This window comes from Serinus canaria, chromosome 2, assembly GCF_022539315.1.
Source record: "Serinus canaria isolate serCan28SL12 chromosome 2, serCan2020, whole genome shotgun sequence".
Lineage (NCBI taxonomy): Eukaryota > Metazoa > Chordata > Aves > Passeriformes > Fringillidae > Serinus > Serinus canaria.
The window spans coordinates 92371757-92391063 of NC_066315.1; the positions used below are offsets into that span (position 1 = coordinate 92371757).

A 19307-nucleotide genomic window follows, 5' to 3' on the forward strand; every position below is an offset into this window, starting at 1 on the left:
GCTGGTTTTATTTATGGAAATCCTATTAATTGAGTCTTAGTAGCATCTTGCATCAGACTGTAAAATGTAAATGTACAGACTGTAAAATGTTAAGATTAGCAAAGATCAGTGGCAAAGGTGTTCTTGCAAATGTGGGCCATATATTTTGAAAAGTACTGGTCAGAAATAATGGCATTACAAGTATCCTAGTATACTGGTACATAAGTATTTTTACTTCCAAGTTTGTAAGTTCCTACAGGTTAATATGAAATACCCTACAAAAATGCCACCTAAAAGCTCCAACTTCACTTTCATAGTTGCCTTAAGTTACAAAGAAATACCTTGAAAGTGCTGCTCTTCAGAATGCTAAGGCTTTCTGAAATATTTAGTAACCACCATACCTGCTAATAATACTGAAAATTTCTCAGCTTTAAGTGTCTCCTCTTGAATGCTCTGTAAGACATAAAGCAGAATGTCCACATGAAGCTTGAGCTAAGTTTCATAGGGTCTGGAAGATTTAAGTTTCTGGATTTTAGAATTTGCTCAGTAAGTGCCATTCTTTGTTCTTAATTTGTCATTTTGGACATCATCTCACCACAGTGAGAATAGGGTCGTAGTTACCTTGGTTAGCAAACAAATGACAGTTCTTGCATTAGGTATTTTGGTTTTCTTCAGTCTGGTTTCTCTAAGAAAAAGCCTCAAGATGTTGGTCTGAGTGGCTGTGTACACTGCTTTCCAAGTGTCAGCAATCATATGGATTTTAACTTAAATTCTCTGTATTACAGAAAACAGCCGTTTCTGTTTAATTGTTTTTTTTGGTTCTGTACAGGGTGCATAAGACAGGCTGCTCATTTGTTCCTCATGACAAACCATACCATGGTTCCTTGGGAGAGCACAGGATTAGAGGAAACAAAAAATTGGAAAACTAATTTTGTCAAATGTGGTCTATACTACCCAGATAGCAAATCTTATGCTTTTGCTGTGCTATCAAAGTGAGTTGAGAACCATCTGCATTGTCTGAGTAGTGAGGAAAAAAGATAAGGGACCAACAGGTTTCAGAGCTGAGAATGTTGGGGGATATGTGAGTTTGTTCTTCTATCATTTGGCATCATTCAAGAGTTTCTCTCCACTTAAAGAGGACAGCTTTTGAGGGAAGAGATTCAACTATTGTTCTATTCTTTGTCAATGGAACTTGCAGTTCAATTTCAAAGTATTCTTCCATTAAGTTACTGTAGCAGAATGTCTTTCAGAAGTGAATGGAAATAGTTCATAACATCTAGCTTTTGGTTTCAGGCCCTCTTTATATAAGCTAAATGGCTTTTTTGGTAGTCTTTTTTCAAAAGGTAGGTTTTATCTCACAAAACTAATTTTCCAAAGCACTATTTGTGATGGTGTGCATCTCGTTTTTGGAGCTGTTTGTAAATACAAAAAGGCTCTCTTACAAGAATTTTAGTTCCTGCCTATTGTCAACTGCTTGTGTGGGTCCCTTGGACATACTAATACCAAGAATTGAAATACACTCAGTATTGCACCTCAGTATGGGAGTTTAACTGGGCTGTTGCTTAAGGATTTGTCACGAGACCCTGGTAAGTGCCAAGGGGGGAGGGATTAAATAAGTAGACAGAATGCCATTAAATGTTAAATGCATCTCAGTGAATTGTCTGGTGAAGGGAAGCTTGGCTCAGGTGCTTCCTGGGTGATGACAAGCTTCTTAAATGTTATAGTCTGTACATGACTATGAAGCTTCTTTTCACTTTCAAGCTTCTTCAGCTGTACAAGAATTACCAAAATACGGTAAAATGGAGAACCTGTACAGAACTGCTGTACAAGTACTGCCAAAATGCAACAGGCCTGTAGTTGGCAGCTGATGCCCTTTGTCATGTCTATCTCAAAATATAAATTGCCCCTAAAAAGCTAGATTATAGCTTTAGTGTTATTTTATAAACATGAAAAAATATGTTAGGTGTTCTATCAGTAGTAGAAACACTGGGGTTGGTTAGTGCTTCTCTTTAAAAAAGGTAAAAATTGTTTACTAATTTCTGAGCATTGAAAGTTTTAGATCAAAGGTACTGGTCTCTCATTGCAATTTCATTTTTTTCATTGCAAAATGTTAAGTCTGTTAGAAAAACAGCAGGTGGAGAGATGAAAATTGGAAATTGTCAATTTTTTAAAAGTCTAGGTCATTTTATTTTTCCAAAAGACCTATTTGACTGTACTTTTAAAATACAAACCTGAGGTTCAGCCTGCACTACAGTAAGTGGCTGTGACCTTGGGAATGACCACATCTTTTCCTTGACACATAAGGTGCAGTGGATTAGTTTTGAAATTACTTTAAAATATGACACAAATGCTATAAACGCTTGGTCCTTGCACATACTTGCAGCCTGTGAGCTCTGCAGGCATCCTTTCCTTCCCATCCCTGTTCCGCTGCCAGGAGAACCCTGCTTTTTCTTGCACTTGTGTGCTGAGTCATTTAGGTTATGTGCAGTTACTGAACACCAGCTTATGTTGAATCAGGATCTGGGGGGTTAAACAGTGAGAAGAATCACTGAAGGGTTTCATGCCTCTTAATAGTGAGATGGACTAATGGACTGTTGGAGGCTTCATTTCATATTGCATTAACGTTACTGCCACTGAGTGTGATAGTTGAAGTCAAGAATGAGTAGAGTGCATTTACGTTCACTAAGCAGATAGACATGCCATGTGAGTTTACCTAATTGCTATTTACTTTTATTAGCCTGGAAAATCATCTCAGATTTTTCATTTCGCATTTATTGCGGCAGTAAATTCTCAAGCTGTGTAAGCCTGCAGATTCTGGAACAGCTTTCTGGAGTGAAGCAATGAGACAAAACATTATTAAAACCCTTCAGGTCTGCAGCAGTAGGTGCTGCTTTCTGCTTTGTGCACCGCAGCTGGGAGGGAGCTCATGAGGCTCACTGGGTAGCGCAGATGCTGTAGAGGGAGGGTTGTGTCAGCTCTACAGGTTAACTGAAGCTAAGTGTAATTTTTCTTCTGCTTGGATGACTGAAATGCTTTTTAGGGCTGAAGATATCCATGGCCTACTTCTGCTTGGAAAGGATTTACATATGAAAAGGTCCCTTAATTTAAGCACAATTACTGTATGCTAGAGCACCCACTAAAAAATTGCTGTTCTGGACTCCGGAAATCTATGCAAGCAGCTACTGCTTTTAAGTAAAAGAAATCAAAGATGCAGAATTTTACTAGCGTTACAAGCCCCAGCTACTGTCTTAGTAAACAAAAATAGAGGTGGTTTTTTTTGGTTTTTTTTTTGGTTTTTTTTTCTGCTTAGTTCATTTATTTTTGGTGGTTTTCCTGAAGGATAGCAAATGTGTCTTGTTTGATGAAAGGTGGCAGGTAATTTATTCTCTTTTAAGTGAGAACTGTATAATTGTATATGCTGCTGTGTCCCACAACCATGGCAGCTTGGGATCCTGGGCTGGTGGTAGCAGTGGTTCAATGAATGCATTGCAGAATCATGAAGGTGGTAACTGTCATCATGTTGGCCCTGAACTCAAGTAGCACAATAGGCATATATTAAGTGGGGTTTTCTTCATTCCCGGGGACAGTGAGGTAAGGAGAGGTTTGGGGGGGTTCTGCCTAAATGTTTTTTTTTTGCAGATGGAAATTTTAAAATTGTGAATGATATAATGCAGTGGGAAATTCTTCCATATGCCCTGGTAGTGGCTCAGAGCCAGTCAATGAAGCTGAAGAGATTTGAACTGCTGTTCAGAACAGTTACTTAACAGACTAATTCACCTGACATCCCTGCCTTCCCTGCTTCATCTCTATTAGGTGGTCGTTTGTGAATTTGAGAATTGTAAGCCAGCAGCTCAGCCATGAGAATCCTGTGATGGGTAGCTTGACCTAAAAGGCCTAGAAGGAATTCTCATAGTTCAGCACTTGTTTCAGCAGTGACACCCTTCCTTATCTTCTCCCTAGTTTATCACTGACATCTTCTCAAGAGCTGGAATGCTTGATGACTAAACCCATTCTCACTGCATCTTAATCTGTGATTTGTATCTGCCCTGATCAGCATCTGGACCCGGGGTTTCAAATGCCAGTGGGAACAAGTCTGTCTGATTCCTTGTTTTCTCAAGGCATCTGTAAAGCACAGCTGTATATGGTGCAAGCCCGTGGGTGTCAGTCTGAATGCATTTGTGCAATAGCAGGGATGTGAAACCCGCATGAAACACTTGGCTGGACAGGGTACTGCATGAAGTGGGAAGCTGAAGTTTCTTTCACTGAGAGAGACAACTGTTCTTCAACATTTCATACCACTGAAATGTGGTATGAAATGGCCATTTACGTGGCCTCTGTAAGAACAGACATCTAGACATAAGTATAATTTGGGTCGTTTGGTATATTTAAAAGAAAAATCCAAAATACAACAAACTGCAATATGGGAGGGCTGGTCTCATTTTTAGCTGTTAAGAAGGAACTTGCAGTTGTCTGTCAGTTACTGGATATGAAATGTGGTATACTACTAAGACTCCCAAGATGAACTCATGAAATCATTATTTGCTTGCTTGTAAGGGAATTATGCCTAAATCTGCAGTGATGGAACCAGGTCAACTCCACAGGAGGTCTGTTAGTTCTAATGCCAGGTGGAGCCATGTACCACTTGTCCTTATTATGGTAATTTGTTTCCATTACTTTGAGATTCAGCTAAGGTAAGATACAGATTTTTCCACATGTAGGTTAGAGTGAAATCAGTAAAGAACACTTCCAAGTATTAAGTCTGATGCTTGACAGTTTACTCTCAAAGCTAGGCAAGCTCAATGGTGTCAATTCCTTCTAAGATAATCTCTGCGCCTGAGTTCAGTTGTGAAATAAATTATGACGTCAACATACTGCTGCTGGTGAGGGATACAAGGTTGTCTTTAAATAATCCATTTAATTAACTGCTTCTGAAATAACTGGCCTGCATATTAACGATGTCCCTTTTACTAATTAGGCAGTACTAAAATACTGTGTTGAATAGTCTATTGTAAAGGAGAAGAGAATTAACTTGTTATTTCAGGAAGGTTTATTTCTGTTTCCCTCTCAGCCTGAAACAGTCCTTGCCAGGCTTGAATGGGAACAGGAGGATACTGCTGTTTCCGTGTTGAGGTTTGCCACTCTCAATTGGCCTGGACGCTTTTCAGCTGTAATTACGGAGATGTGATGAATGCTAAGTGATAGAATGGGACCACTTAACTCTGATAGGTTCCTGAGGCAGCCAGTACTGATTGAGGAAGTCGTGTTAAATTGCAGTGGGACAGTTACACAAGGACAGTGGCCCCAGCACAAACAGCTGAGAGTGTTCTCAATATTTTGGCACATATTGAATTTGGCACCTCCTTCATTCTCACCCTCTGCCTTTTGTTTCAGGTAATAGTCAAAACCACTCTTGTGTTCCAGTAAGGGAATGGGTTTATAACAATTGGAGGGGAGTGGTTTTAACTATCTTCTTGGACTCTACTACATGAGTAACCCACATAAGAAACCTTTTTTCTCATTCTTAAGTTTACCAGTTATCTGGAGATACCAGAACGTGTTAATACGAAGAAACCAGACCAGCAATTGCCAAAGTCAGTAAGTACATCCAGTTGCTTTGATGGATCCTCTCTGCTCATCCAAGTAATTGCAGAGGAACTGGAAATGCTTAAGACTCCTAACAGTGCTCCAGGCTGAGGGAGCTGTGATGTGAGAACGTAGTACAGTGCAGCATCTAGCTCTGATGAGCAAAGATTTAAAACAAAGAAAGTTCCTGCTGTAGTAATCACCTCTGCAGAACTGTTTCAGCAAAGCATTGTGTTCCTTTAAATGGGATTCAGAGATCATTTCTGAGTATGAGTGAGTGCAAGTCCTGTGAGAAAATCAGTCATGAACATACTGCTAAAGAGAGGAAGCTACAATTAAAAGTTCAACTAGCCACAGGCATGTAAGCCCTGTAGCAACTGAGGCAGCCCCAGAGAAAAAGCTTTTCTGAAAGTGTATATAACATGAAAAACTGTTCTAACTTGCAGCTAAAATACATGCTGGTAGCTTGAGCCCACTGTAGATATTTTTTTAGAGAACATCCACTGAAGGGTTAGTCATCTGCTCATATTAGTTGTTTAGAAGTCTTTTGGAAAGATTAATGACATTAGTAAACTTGTACAAGTTTGTATTGAAAATCAGTCAGCATGAACAGGTCACCTAACTCATTGAAAATTACTTCTTTAGGTTTAGGAGTGCACAGAAGAAAACCCTAACTGCTCATCACAAAAATCAAATGACTGAAGACAATGACTCAACTTCCACAACAAAAAGGACTCACACATGCCCTTTACTAGCATAGATCAGCTTCTATCTAGAGGAGAAAAACATGCATATGTAGCATCGCTGTTCTTATTACAGCTTGATAATCTGGCCATGGATCATTTGTCAAGTTTGAAGAAAGCAGTTAAACCTGTCCACAGCACTGCAAGAGGAGACCAGGCTTCAGCTGTTGACCAGCACTTAACTCTACCACATTTAATCCAGGTCAGGTAATCTATAGCCTTAGCCTGAATGAAAGCTCACCAAAATTACTTTTTTACATCTGTAACATGCAGCTGATGGATTTTAAACAAATATAACCACAGCCTCGGCTGGGGAGAGCTGAAAAGCCTACATGATACAACTATTTTCATGTTCCAGGATAAGAGGGAGATGATGACATCTTGGATGAATTTGTGTACAAGGGTTCCACCACACCCTTTCTCAACTACTCCATGCTAATAAGCTTTTACTTAGTGCAAAGAGGCTACAAAACTATGAAACAATTGTTAAAAAGGTAGTTTCAGAAAGCTTTATTGAATACTTCTTAATTTATTACAGCATCAGTAAATTACATTGCATTAGCCTGCTTTACACTTTCAAACCAGTTCTGGATGATGTTACAGGAACTCTGTACTACCATCTCAGGGAAGAAGTAGAATTTGGAAGCACTTCTAGTGGTGTTTGAGTGTGACAGTGACAGGCCTGAAGACAGGGTTGCTTTGGCCACAGGTAGAGAAAGCAGATCTCTTAAAGTGCTGTCATGCTGGTTAACCATAAGGCTGGTCCAAAGGCTATCTTCTGCTATCTTGACCAAAAAAAAGCCAGATGCCTCCCTGTGCTGTCACACTCTGTTGTGCATCCCAAACCCAGGCTTGTAGCAATACTGGTGGTAATTAAGAAATCTGTTCGCTTATTATAGAAGTGAGACAAATTCACTTGATAGAGACTATCACAACTTTGTGCAGATGATATTGCATAAGTGAGAAAATAATTCTAAATGGGATTCTGAAGTTCAACATTCTTATTTAGAATACCTTTTCATATTAATTTCCTATGAACTTTGTATGTCTACCTTGTGCAATTAACTTTCCTGTAGCCTTATTTGTTAAATCCACAGTGGCAAATGCAAGAGTTTTTCCTTGCTTCAAAATCTGAGCTGTAATCAGTATCTCTTCTCCAATCTTAGCAGCAGATGTGTATCTTCAAGGAAGAAAAAAAGGAACAGGTAAGCAATTGTATAGAGGATAAATCCAAGAATATTCCTGCATTTATATTATCATGAAGGAATTAGTACAAGCAGGTAATAAAGCAACATCTCTGTCTGCCTGCCTACTTGCAAACCCCCACTTTATGGATTTGAGCTCCTCTAACTACTGGCAGTGGTGAGTGTAAGAGTTCTCTGAGAAAATGGAGGTAAGAAAAAGCCCCATTGGCTTGGTTCTGAGGAAAAGTCTGTTTTGGAACAGAAACAATGAGGTATCCAAGACTTCAGTTAAAAGTTCAGTTCCAAATCCTATTCCAACCACTGCTGGCTTCCTACAGCTTTTCTAAACTAGTCTGGCTGCTTCAGCTGCAAAATGTCAATGTCACAAAGGCTCCAGAAGGTCATTTCTGTATGGAACTGTAAGCATAGGTTAACTGTTCCCATACACTGGTTAGAGAAAAGTCATGGAAATCTGGGCACCCTCAAATGTTGTTTCTATTCATTAGAAAACTCTTTGTTTTAATTACATGAGCAGGAGGGTGTGCTTTTAAAACACACTCTTCAGGGAATAGGAAGAAATTTCTGCACAAAGAATTCCCCTGGAACAAATTAGGAGGAACATGATCCAACCACGATCTGAGGTAAGGGAACAATATTCAAATGTTAGAGCTGCAGAGGAAAATGAAGACTTGCTGGATGTTAATCTTGTTGAGATAAATTTCATCGAGTCCATTTTTATACACGACGCCATGTCACAAGAATGTCAGCCACGCCTAACGCTGATGTAGCACCAGCTCCATTGCTTGACAAGGGCAGCATTTCAGCCTTGTCTCATTTCCAGAAGCTACTGCTGATCCTCTTGTGGTTACCAAAAAAAATTTCCTCTGCTTCTCTCTGTTCTTTCCATTACTGAAATAGCTTCCTCATGACAACTTTTTAAAAAGCTCCTTCCCAAAAAGGAAAAAAGTTCTTGTAACAATATTTGATATCCAATCTCACTTTTTCAATGAATGCAGTAGCCCAAGTTAAAAAAGAAAGATATTAATATTGCTTCATGTAATATTGCCTAAAGGTAATTTTGTACCACCTCCAGACACAGCACTTTCTTCAGATTTCAGCCCTTATGTAATTGGGTGAATATAAGTGATGGTGTCAGTAATTCAGATGTTGGTCTCTTGTTATACTACTGCAGGAAAAAGCCCATAATGACAGGAGAATTTTAGGTTTTAATTTCCAGTAAGATCCTAGTCATTATAGTGGTAGCATGAAGCCTAAATCGATGCTTAGTCCCCCACTGGCCTAGTGGAGGTGCTGGGATAGAAAAGAGGGAACCTGGTAAAGATAGAGATCACTCCCCACACATTTTTAAAGCTTTTTTTTTTTTTTTTTTTTTTAAGGCAGTTTTGATGAGGGGTTACTTTTCTAACATTTTTAATGCTCTGTGTTAGTTATTCCAAGTAGGATTACTTTAGTTCCAATTAGTCATAATGTCTTCATTAAGAGTAATGAAGCAAAGCTCACAAGCTACAATAGCATGATCAAAGAAAGTTTCAGAACAATTGTTTTAAGACACCGTGCTTTGAATTTTCATTACAGGAAGAACAATTCTCAGTATAAAACTACCTTAAAATAACCTAGAGCCAAAGGATTCTTCTTCCACTGAGAAATTCTGATTCAATCTGTAATTCATCCTCTACACACACCTGAGGTCAACTCTTTCCTGCTTTAACATTTTTCTCTGGTTTATGGAATAATACTAAAAAAAGAGTTTATAGAAAGCTGCTTACCCTAGAGCCTGGGTTTTTAGGAGACATTAACATACCTGCACAAGCAAAAACTGAAACCAAACCAGTATCTTAGGAGTAAAATTAACCACATATCAACATCCCTTTACATTCTGTGAAGGAATGGGCACTGTCTCATAAATACATGTAACAAGTAAAAGCTTAAGAAGGTCCAACTCAAAATTTGAAACCAAACAGCAGTCTCTAAAAACACACACGCAACCCCCTTAATTCATCAAAACAGGACTTCTGCAACCAAAGAAAACACCCATTTTTAGTGAGTGCCACAGCACAGAAAAGATGTACAATGGAGTCAAGAGGGGAAGAAAAGTATGTTTTGGTACAACAGTGGATGATACCTACGTGATGTTCATGTCCACACTGACCCCAGGCGCTGCTCTTTCTGTGTACAGCAATGCTGCTGTTGACACCACATCCACAAGGGTGGCTGTCAAACCTCCGTGTAATGTGCCACCTCTGTTTGTATGCTCCTCCTCTACTTTCATTTCACAAACAACTTTTCCAGGAGTTGCAGATTGAAGTTTCACCTGTATAACCAAAAAAGGAATAAAAAGCTTTGTGACAGTAGTACCAACACCTAATATTGCCCTCAATCAAATTGAAAGTAAATTTTTTCTGACTCTGGACTCATGAGACAAATTAAAGTATGGAAAATAGAGTAATTCAACTGTCCCATTAGATATTTCCATAGATTTTGAGCAGAAGACTGGTGCCTTAGAAAAATCTATACTTCTAATGCAGACAAATATTTAAACTGACAGCTTAACAGAACTTCAATAGGTGCTACGCTGTCAGGAATTCCTTAGGAGGAAACTGTCTCCAGTTTTCCTTTTGCTTTAAGCCGTGAGTGAAAGACCAGATTAGAGGGAACACAATAAGTATCTGTGAAGTTGTGAAGGCATTTTTTAGCCCACAATATGGTAATGAGATCACCAATTCATTAATCATTATATAAGAGCAGCCTCAATAAAAATCAGTATTTTGAAAGGAGTGTTGGAAATACTAATCAGATTGGCCTCTCTGATTGGAAATTCATATTCATGAGTAGAAGTATCCAACACTGTATCCCAGTGTTACAGCATCATCATTTGTATATACAGTTTTATTCCAGACCACAGGTGGTAAATCCAGAATTACAGCTCACCTATAGTACCATGCTTCCCCCTATAACCAACAAAAGAACCTGGAATTTTTACACCAAGAAGTTACTGCAACTCAGTATTTGAAAATCTCTATTTAAATTTCTTCAGTCAGTAGCACTATATTCAAAATCTGAAAGCAGATGCAAAACTGGGGTAAGTTCCACATATATTTACATGCACAACTAAGTCTTTGAAGTATCTTTAGATTATCAAAAGTGAAAGGTGGACATAGTTATTGTATTTCTTCTTACTAATTTTCAGGGTTTTTACAAGGGCTTTTTTAAACTTGAATGTTTCCATTCTGTTACCAGCTTAAATATATAATTTATTTATAATTTATATACATAATACCAGTTTAAATATTTTTTGATCTTAAACGGTATTAAGGTTGAAATGTTTCCAGTTTCATTGTTCTTTATTTATAATGCATTGTAGGAGCTGAGTTTCACCCTTTCTGATAAACCACAGTTTATCCAAATTTTGCAGACAAATGACACTAACATCAATGATGATGTAGTACAGTCTTCTAATGGAAAAAACTGGTATTAAACAGGGAGGAAATTACTGAGGCAACGTCCTAATACAGAAATAGCACTGGTATCAATGAAAAGCCCAAGTGCTAAATCAGGCATGCTGCACTGCACTGGAGGCCTGAGCTTCTGACAGAATTTCTAAGGAGGACTTTACTGATGCTCAACACTGGGAGCAGATGGCTTCCACTCCCATCAGGGACTGGTGCTCCACCCCACCAGTGAGGTGAGGAATGCATCTGGTCCCATTTGTCATTGCTCTGATCTGGCACTACATGCCTGCTCTCCTTGACAAAAATAGTTCAGTACTTGAACGCTTCCAGGACCTACTCAGTTAGAGCTGCTGGTCTGTGCTTCTCCCAGCCCTGCTGTGCTTGTCCTCCCACGCATCTGCCTCGGAGAACAGCACACTGCTTCAGCTTCCAGGCTTTAAACACACAGTCATTAAAGCCTGGGTAGATACCACATTGGAGTCACACCAGAAACTGAGGCTTGAGGTGAAAGGTTGCAGACTAAAATGTGTCTTCTCCAGACTAAGAAAAACCTTGAGTCATTTACTTATGGTAAGAGACATTTAAGGTATCTCCCAGAAAAGCAGCAGTTACTTTTAATTCAAACTGTACTTTTATTGTTATTATCATCAGATTCTTAGCATACTAATTCTAGAAGGTTGCAGGAAAATTCTGAAAGTATTCCTCAGGAAGACTGGAAACCTGTCTCCCAAGGCTCACTTCCAGGCAGTTACCTTTACAAGCTGAAATGCTAATATTTGCTCACCACTTACCAGGATTTAAAAGGAGCGTAAAGTTATCACAATGAAGGGGTGACTAAGAACTAAATGGACTCTATAAATATATAAACTATCTTCTTAAAGCTTTATACATTTTTTAAAAACTTTATACTCACCAACGTCTTGGAAAAACACGACTGAAGAATTTCTGAACAGTTGATTTCTATTAAGTGTATCAGATCATGGAGCTGTCAACAAAAGCACTGCTTCCATTATAACATTTGCTCCTCTATAATGCAAAGCCATTTTTACATGGCTGATTTTCTTAACTATATTTACTCCATCACTCCATGTCACAGTTACACAACCAAATAAAAATTAGAGTGAAAATTTAATGAGAACACTGAAACTGCTTCTAGAACAAGAACTTTCCTACACAGCAGCTATGCTACTGCATACTACACAAGTTGCAGTGTAAATTAACAATAACTTCAACTTTTTTTTTAGCATAATGTAGTATGACACTGCAGGAATACCAGTCAATTACATTTCCTTGCACCAGAATGGGCAGTGAAGGTGTAGTGTAAGGCCTTGTGTCAAAATTCATAGAGCACTGGGGTGTGTGTTGTGCTTCCAGCCTGACTTCAGGCTCGGGAGATGTCATAACATTAGTCGCCTTTCTAATTTTAAACAGGGAAGAGTTTATTTTACAGTTTCACGGTCCCGGAAGTTAGTGGCTTCGCACACACTGCGAAGGAAAGAATGCCACCAGCTGAATGACTCCTGAAGGTTATTCAGTACAGCCGCCTTCAGAGAGCTGCTGGAAGGCAGCTGCAGTGTTAAACGAGAGTTACTGAATAACAAGTGAGTAATTATTCTTATTATAACAATTGTTTTCTACCCCGTGTTAGCAGCACGGCTACACGCCGGGGTGCGAGGCCTGGAATGCAAGGAAAAACACCGGCGATCCTGCCCCAGCGGGCTCCTGCCGTGCCCGCACCGCGCCAGGCTCGGCCCCGTGCAGCCCCCGCGGACTGACGCCCTGATCCCGGTCCAGCCGGTTACTCCGGGAGGGGACACAAGGCCGTAGAGACGAGCTGTCCCGGCGGTGCCGCGCTCCCGGAGCCCTGCCCTCCAAGTGCCCGTACCTTGCCGAGCACCCGGTCGAAGCCCTTCGACTCCACCATGTACTTCATAGCCTCCTTCAGGCTCTCCATCGTGACCCCCATGCCGCCGCCCCGCTGACCGCCGCCAGCCCGCGCCCCGGAACGGCAACCCCGGCGGGCGGTGCCTGTGCCCGCCTTCCGCCGCAGCCATGGAGGAGCGGGCCGAGGCGGCGCCCCGCCCGCCGCCGGCGGAGCACAAGCGGGAGCAGGAGCCTGAGGAGGCGCTGCACGTCGCCAAGCGGAGGAAGGTGCTGTGCTCCGAGTTCGCCGCCATCACCAGCAGCGACGAGGCCGTGGCGCGCCGCTTCTTGGCCGGCAGCGACTGGCACATGGAGGTACGGCCGGGGCCGGCGGGGCCGCGGGGCTGCCCGGCGGCGGCCCCTCGCTGCCAGCCGGCCCTGTGTTTCAGAGGGCGCTGAACGCCTACTTCGACCCGCCGCGGGACACGGAGGCAGCGGCGGGCGGGGCGGCCCCGGCCTGCGCGGACACCGGCACCTGGTAGGTGACAGGGACGGGGGACGCGGCGGGAGGAGGGGGTCGGAGAGCGGAGCCTCCCCGGGGAGACGCAGGTTTCCCTCCCCGAGGGGGAGGCAGGTTCCCCTCTCCGGGGGGAGGCGCTGGGACCCCCAGACCCGGGGAGAGCCGTCGCCGGGCCGAGGCGTAACTTGGGGAGCAGCGCTACCCTCCCGCCGGGCCTCGGCTGAGGTGTAGCGAGGCAGGTGGGTCCTGTTCCTTTTCTGCTCCCGTTCTCGTCCTTTCCCGACGTTTCTCTGTCACGGAGAGGAACTCAGGCTTTTGGGCTGCCTTTCTCCTCTGTGGATCCTCTGGACCGGTGGATTGTGAACCTTTTGGAGAAGGAATAGGCATATTTTCTTTTCATTGCCTTGTGTTGTGTAGTGATTCACATACAGATTTTACCATACACTCATTTGTATATGTGTAAATTATGCATATTTGTATTATAGTGGATGTATGCATATTTTTATTTTTATAAATAAAATATGCTTGTACATTAATACCTTGTTAAATGTACTTGTGGAAGTTACAAGTACATTTAAGGTGTGAGATTACATCTTAAGGTGTAAGATTTGTGTTTTATGTACACCATCTCATAGCACACCTGGAGGAGGTACTGAGTGTACTGATCTGCATGTGGAATTGAACTTTTCCAGATCCCTGCCTGCTGTGGTTTAACCCCAGATACCAGCTAAGTAGTAAGCACCCACTCACCCGGACACCCTGACTTACCATCACCATCTCAGTGGGGTGTGAAAGAGAATTGAAAAAAAAACCAAACCATGGGTTGAGGTAAAAAACAGTTTTACAGGAGAAATAAAATTAATGATAATAATATAAAATTAATTGTAATGAAATTTGAGATAACAAAAAGAGAGAGAGAAATGGAAGCCAAGAAGGATAAGTGATGCACAGTACAATTGCTCACCACCCACTGACTGATGCCCAGCCCATCTCTAAGCATCAGTTAGCTCCTCCTGGCCAAGTTCATTCACTGAACATGATGATCTATGGTATGGAATATCCCTTTTGCCAGATCAGGTCAGTTTGCCTGGTCTTGTTTCTTCCCAGTTTCTTATGCACCTGGCAGAGCATGGGAAGCTGAAAAGCCCTTGTCTTGAGATAGGCACTAGTTAGCAACAACAAAAACATCAGTGTTTGTCAACATTATTCTGACCAGGTTTGCTTGGCAGGGTTTTGGTAGTGAGGGGCTACAGGCATGGCTCCTGTGAGAAGCTGTCAGAAGCTTCCTCTGTGTCTGACAGAGCCAAAGTCAGCTGGCTTCAAGGCAGACCCGCTGTAGAACAATGGTGTGCCCATCAGCAATGGTGGTAGCGCCTCTGGGATAGTGTACTTAAGGTTTAAAAGTTGCTGCACCACAGCATCTGCAGCAGAAGAGAGAACTGAAAACAGCCCTGCAGGCACCGAGGGTCAGCGAAGAAGGAGGGGCAGGAGGTGCTCCAGGTGCAGGAACAGAGAGGCAGCTGTGCCCCTGCACACCCACTGGAGGACCACAGTGGAACAGGGATCCACCTGCAGCCCGGGGAGGACTCCCCACTGCAGCAGGTGGGTGCCTGAAGAAGGCTGATCCCATGGGAAGCCCACACTGGAGCAGGCTCCTGGCAGGACCTGTGGGCACATGGACAGAGGAGCCTGTGTTGGAACAGGTTTGCTGGCAGGACTTGTGACCCCTTGGAGAGTCCACTTGGAAGCAGCCTGTTCCTGAAGTACACAGGGAAAGAGTGGGATTGTGTGTATGTTTTAGTTACTGCACTTTTAAATGATGTCGAGATCCATACTTGCTTTAGAAGATAAGTGAGGCAGTCACAGATAGGTCAGTATTATGCATGTTAACAAACAAATACACTCTCTTTAGCATTGACCTCACTGCAGATGCAACTACAAGTAATGCTGGTGTCAACAGTGAAGACTCACAGCAAAAAGAAGACAACAGCAACTTCTCGCTGATCACGTGGAACATTGATGGGCTGGATCTGGGAAATGTGAAAGACCGAGCTAGAGGAATCTGTACATACCTGGCGTTGTAAGTATAGCCTCCTCTTTGTATTGTCAGGTGCCTGGATTCAACAAAAAAATAAAAAGGCTTCTTGATTTAAGAATTTACAAATCTTCATGTCCCAATTATCTTAATGTTAGATGCAACAGATCAATCACACTATAAATCCTAAATAGCTGAGAGTTGTTATACTGACTTTAAAAGCTGTGAACCTGTGCAGCATCCCAGAGGTTAAATGTTTTAGGATGGCTACTGTAAAAGTCTAATAATGAGCAATATTGTTCAAGTTGCAAACATACATCACTAACATAGTTCATAATAGCATCCTGTACGTGAGAATCTTCTGGAAAACATGTCCCAAAGCTACTTTGCAGCTGCTTAAGTTGGATTCCTCATGTTATGTAGTATATGAAACCTGCAAGGTTGTGGTCAAAGCAAGTCATTTTATTACCATGTTGGTTTCATGTTCATAATAACAATTGTTTTCTCCCTTTTAGTAATGGTGGTGTCTCTGTGCTGCTAAGTACAGTGCAGATAGCTTTTTCTTTTTTAAAGAGCAGATTCTTATAAAACCTGGGAAAATGAAGGCAAGGTGCATTTGGCCTCAGAGTGTTGCAGTACTACTTCTCAGTTACTAATTGAAATTTTTCTTGCCTTGCTGATTTCAGATACAGTCCGGATGTTGTGTTTTTACAGGAGGTCATCCCACCACATCTCCCTCTTCTCCAGATGAAAGCAGGCAATTACACTATTATTCCAGGTAAGAAAATACCCTCAGGTGCTAAAGACAAAAACCAGAAAACAAAGGTTGGGTTTATTCTGTTTCTCTTGCCAAAACCTCCAACCATTTTAAAGAATATAAAGAGTAAAGTGAAGAAGGAAGCACTCGATGTTCCTGTGTTTTGGTATCAGCATGTAGCTTGATGCAAATTATGCATGTGAAAAGCTTGCTTTTCTGGCGTTTTCCTTTGTATTTCTTTCTGCATTTTGAAAGATTGGTCGCAAGGGTAATCAAAAATTACCATAGATAAGTAATTTTTTTAGGTATTTGCATTTAAAAAATCTGGAAAATTCAGACCATTATTATGCAGCTTTTCAGTAATGACTTAAAAATCAACATACTCTGGCAGGTTATGGTAAAAAGGTCTCTTTCAGAGCCTTTACTGCTTTATGGCTGTTCTGCTGTGGCACAGCAGAAGATGTCCTCAAACATTTCTTTGCTTGGTCCTGTGTAGGTAACATAGATGGTTATTTCACTGCTGTAATGTTAAAGAAATCGAGAGTGAAGCTACTGAAACATGAAATAATACCTTTTCCAACAACTGCCATGAAGAGGAACCTTTTAATTGTGCATGTGAGTGAGTCAGGATGTACTAAGCAGCTGTACTTCTGCCTTCCAAACAGAAAATCCTAGGAAAGACTGAACTGGCTTTTTCTCTATGAGAGTCTCAAAGAGCATAAAAACTTCTCCAAGCATGCAAACCCAGTGGCATTTGGTACTGACAAACTTAAATCTTTTATGCAAGTTACTAACCATACTTTGCTTTCAAGTCTCATAACCTCTGAAAACAAAACTAAAAGCCTGTTATCCTTCTGTAAGCCCCTTTTCTTCAATGTAAAACTAATATTAACCAGAGCTCTGACGTACAGTCATTTCCTTTGTGATTAGATTTTGTCTTTGACCTTCTTATCGTGATGTGGATAGCAACACTGCCTCTTTGTTTCACACATAGGTGAGCATATCTGGTATTGAACTTTGCCTTATGACTTCTCATCTGGAGAGCACTAAAGATCACTCCAAGGAACGTATAAAGCAGCTGCAAATAGTGTTAAACGAAATGCAGAAGGAGTCTGAGTCCACCACTGTTATATTTGGAGGGGATACAAACCTCAGAGACAGCGAGGTAAATAGAAATAAGCAACTTTGTTATTTAGAGAAGGTGTTTTGACAAAACCTTCTCAGGCTTTTCTGTTGTCTTTATGAGAAATTACCTGCTTAGGCAGAACAGAGATAGTCAACACTTATTCTTAAGATGTGGAGCTGTGACTAAGTAGAAGTAAGCGTTGTTTTGGCTGAGGTGATATATATGGAGACCCCTTCCAAGTAACAAAATGCTTTAAGAACAATACTTGTATCTGAGCAGATGCAGGCAGATCTGATGGAAGTTTTGACTTCAAAAACATTTTCTTATTTTGAGAACATGGTCTTTACTTGTTCAACTCTCCAGTTCTCAGAATCAATGAAGAAAGAGGGTTCTCTGGAGAAATAGATCTTAATTCCTGGCAATCAAGACATTCAAAATTATAAGTAGTTTTTGGCTGCTGATACTAAAGGGAAATTTGTGTATTATTACTAGAAGGTCAGAGTTTCACCTTTCCCTATCGTGAAATTCTGTTGCACTGAACTGGGATGACATTGGTTTAGGAAACATGGTGTTGGCCCCTATACCTCATGTTTCAGAGCTGAACATTTATTTTGGAACATGTTTTGGATTTAGAAAGTGCTACAGGAAATGGTCGTGCTTTAGAGTATCTGGAAAAATATCATAGTTTAGAAACATCTCCAAGATCTTTGATTTTTAACAACTTATGTTTTGCAGAAAAAAATCCAATGCTGCGACAACTCAGTTCTATTTTTTGAAGGTAGAATTTGTGAATTCACTATCTTGTGGAATTTTTTCCCTCTTTCTACCTTCAGGTTGCTAAACTTGGTAATCTGCCTGACAACATTAAGGATGCCTGGGAGTTTTTGGGTAGACCTCAGCACTGCCGCTACACTTGGGACACGCAGTCCAACACCAACCTGAATGCAGCCTACAAGTGCAAGATGAGGTTTGACCGCATTTACTTTCGGCCTGCAGTGGAAGGGGGACATTTCATTCCACGAAGCATGGACTTAATTGGCTTGGAAAAGCTAGAATGTGGCAGATTTCCTAGTGATCATTGGGGCATTCTGTGTAACTTTGATGTTATATTATAAAAAGGAAAAAAAATACTTGCATCTTCAGTTTTTAGGTGATTTATTCTTGATTTTACAAAATTTTACCCTCTCAGTTTAAGGTAGGGCATATTTAAGTTTTCAGCCCTTATACATTCTTTGTTCTTGGCTTCTGCAGGGATGGTTTTGTTTCAAGCCAGGTTTCCCTTTTCCTATTGGATGCATCTTTTCTTGAATCATGTTTTATAATATTTATTTTTGAAAATATCTGCAAAACCAAGCAAATTCTAGTTTTGAAATGGCAGGAAAAACCTGTAAATACAATTCATAAACATACACAGTGATTTAAACGACACTTTTATTTTGGCATGTATTATGATCTCATAATAAAGGCTGCTTTTTTATATTATAAGACTACTTTTATTGTGCCTTCATTGTTTATTTTGTAACCATTCCCATCATCCTTTATGACTTTGTCTTTTGTAGGATGTTTTGTGTTAGCTTCTGAAGTTTGTGTTGAATGTACACACCCCTTCAGGCAAGAAAGTAAAGGAGCTGAGGAAGGAAAGACTAGCTTCTCACAAAATAAGGGTTTCTTAAGTAGAAACTGAACTATTGTTGAACAGATTTAAGAACAATAGGCCTTCTATTTGACAAAATGATATAGGCAGATGCATAGAAGTTGTTCACTTGGGATGGTGTACACCTTACTTGGTGTTTATTAGCCTGGATATGAAGTTCAGATTAAGATGTGTTGTGTTTCAGTGAGCTCTTATGAAGTGCTGGGCAAAGCCTCAACAGTTCAAGGCCTTGCTGACTTTGTAGAAGATCAGCCAGGCCTTCTTACTCTAAGAACTGTGTAATCTCATAAAAGCTGCTGTTTTATAGATGTGCAATGCTGATTTAAAAGGGAAAGCCTCCTAAATTTCTGATGTGAAGTTCAGTGCACAGGCATGGAGAAGAAGGACAGATTA

General features: G+C 40.9%; 2 protein-coding genes across 3 annotated transcripts; one reads left to right on the forward strand and one right to left on the reverse strand.

The window, feature by feature from the left end:
- Positions 1 to 6800: 6800 nt before the first annotated feature.
- Positions 6801 to 12983, reverse strand: ACOT13 (acyl-CoA thioesterase 13). The gene is made up of 3 exons (XM_009101528.3): positions 12845 to 12983; positions 9637 to 9821; positions 6801 to 7485 (listed from the first exon to the last, which is right to left on the reverse strand). Exons 1-3 carry the CDS (start codon positions 12923 to 12925, stop codon positions 7329 to 7331), a joined length of 423 nt encoding a protein of 140 aa, XP_009099776.1. The 5' UTR covers positions 12926 to 12983; the 3' UTR covers positions 6801 to 7328.
- Positions 12984 to 13011: 28 nt separating this feature from the next.
- Positions 13012 to 18750, forward strand: TDP2 (tyrosyl-DNA phosphodiesterase 2). 2 transcript variants are annotated; one of them, XM_050971386.1, is made up of 8 exons: positions 13012 to 13197; positions 13272 to 13300; positions 14644 to 14677; positions 15199 to 15422; positions 16064 to 16155; positions 16631 to 16749; positions 17129 to 17299; positions 18094 to 18750. In XM_050971386.1, the coding sequence occupies exons 1-8, from the start codon at positions 13012 to 13014 to the stop codon at positions 18373 to 18375; spliced, it is 1137 nt and encodes a 378-aa protein (XP_050827343.1). In that variant the 3' UTR covers positions 18376 to 18750. The 2 variants fall into 2 exon arrangements, with proteins under 2 accessions (XP_050827343.1, XP_009087803.1); XM_009089555.3 differs by lacking the exon at positions 14644 to 14677 and having other exon boundaries at positions 13272 to 13360; positions 15255 to 15422.
- The last annotated feature ends 557 nt before the right edge of the window (positions 18751 to 19307 follow it).

Bases quoted from the DNA above. Each gene is read 5' to 3' on its own strand.
- ACOT13 (XM_009101528.3), bottom strand. From the start codon at position 12,925: ATGGGGGTCACGATGGAGAGCCTGAAGGAGGCTATGAAGTACATGGTG. The intron at 9,822-12,844 runs GTACGGGCACTT...TTGGTTATACAG, and splicing joins TCGACCGGGTGCTCGGCAAG to GTGAAACTTCAATCTGCAAC. The intron at 7,486-9,636 runs GTAGGTATCATC...TCTTCCTTGAAG, and splicing joins AGTGTGGACATGAACATCAC to ATACACATCTGCTGCTAAGA.
- TDP2 (XM_050971386.1), top strand. From the start codon at position 13,012: ATGGAGGAGCGGGCCGAGGCGGCGCCCCGCCCGCCGCCGGCGGAGCAC. The intron at 13,198-13,271 runs GTACGGCCGGGG...CCTGTGTTTCAG, and splicing joins GCAGCGACTGGCACATGGAG to AGGGCGCTGAACGCCTACTT. The intron at 15,423-16,063 runs GTAAGTATAGCC...TGCTGATTTCAG, and splicing joins ATCTGTACATACCTGGCGTT to ATACAGTCCGGATGTTGTGT.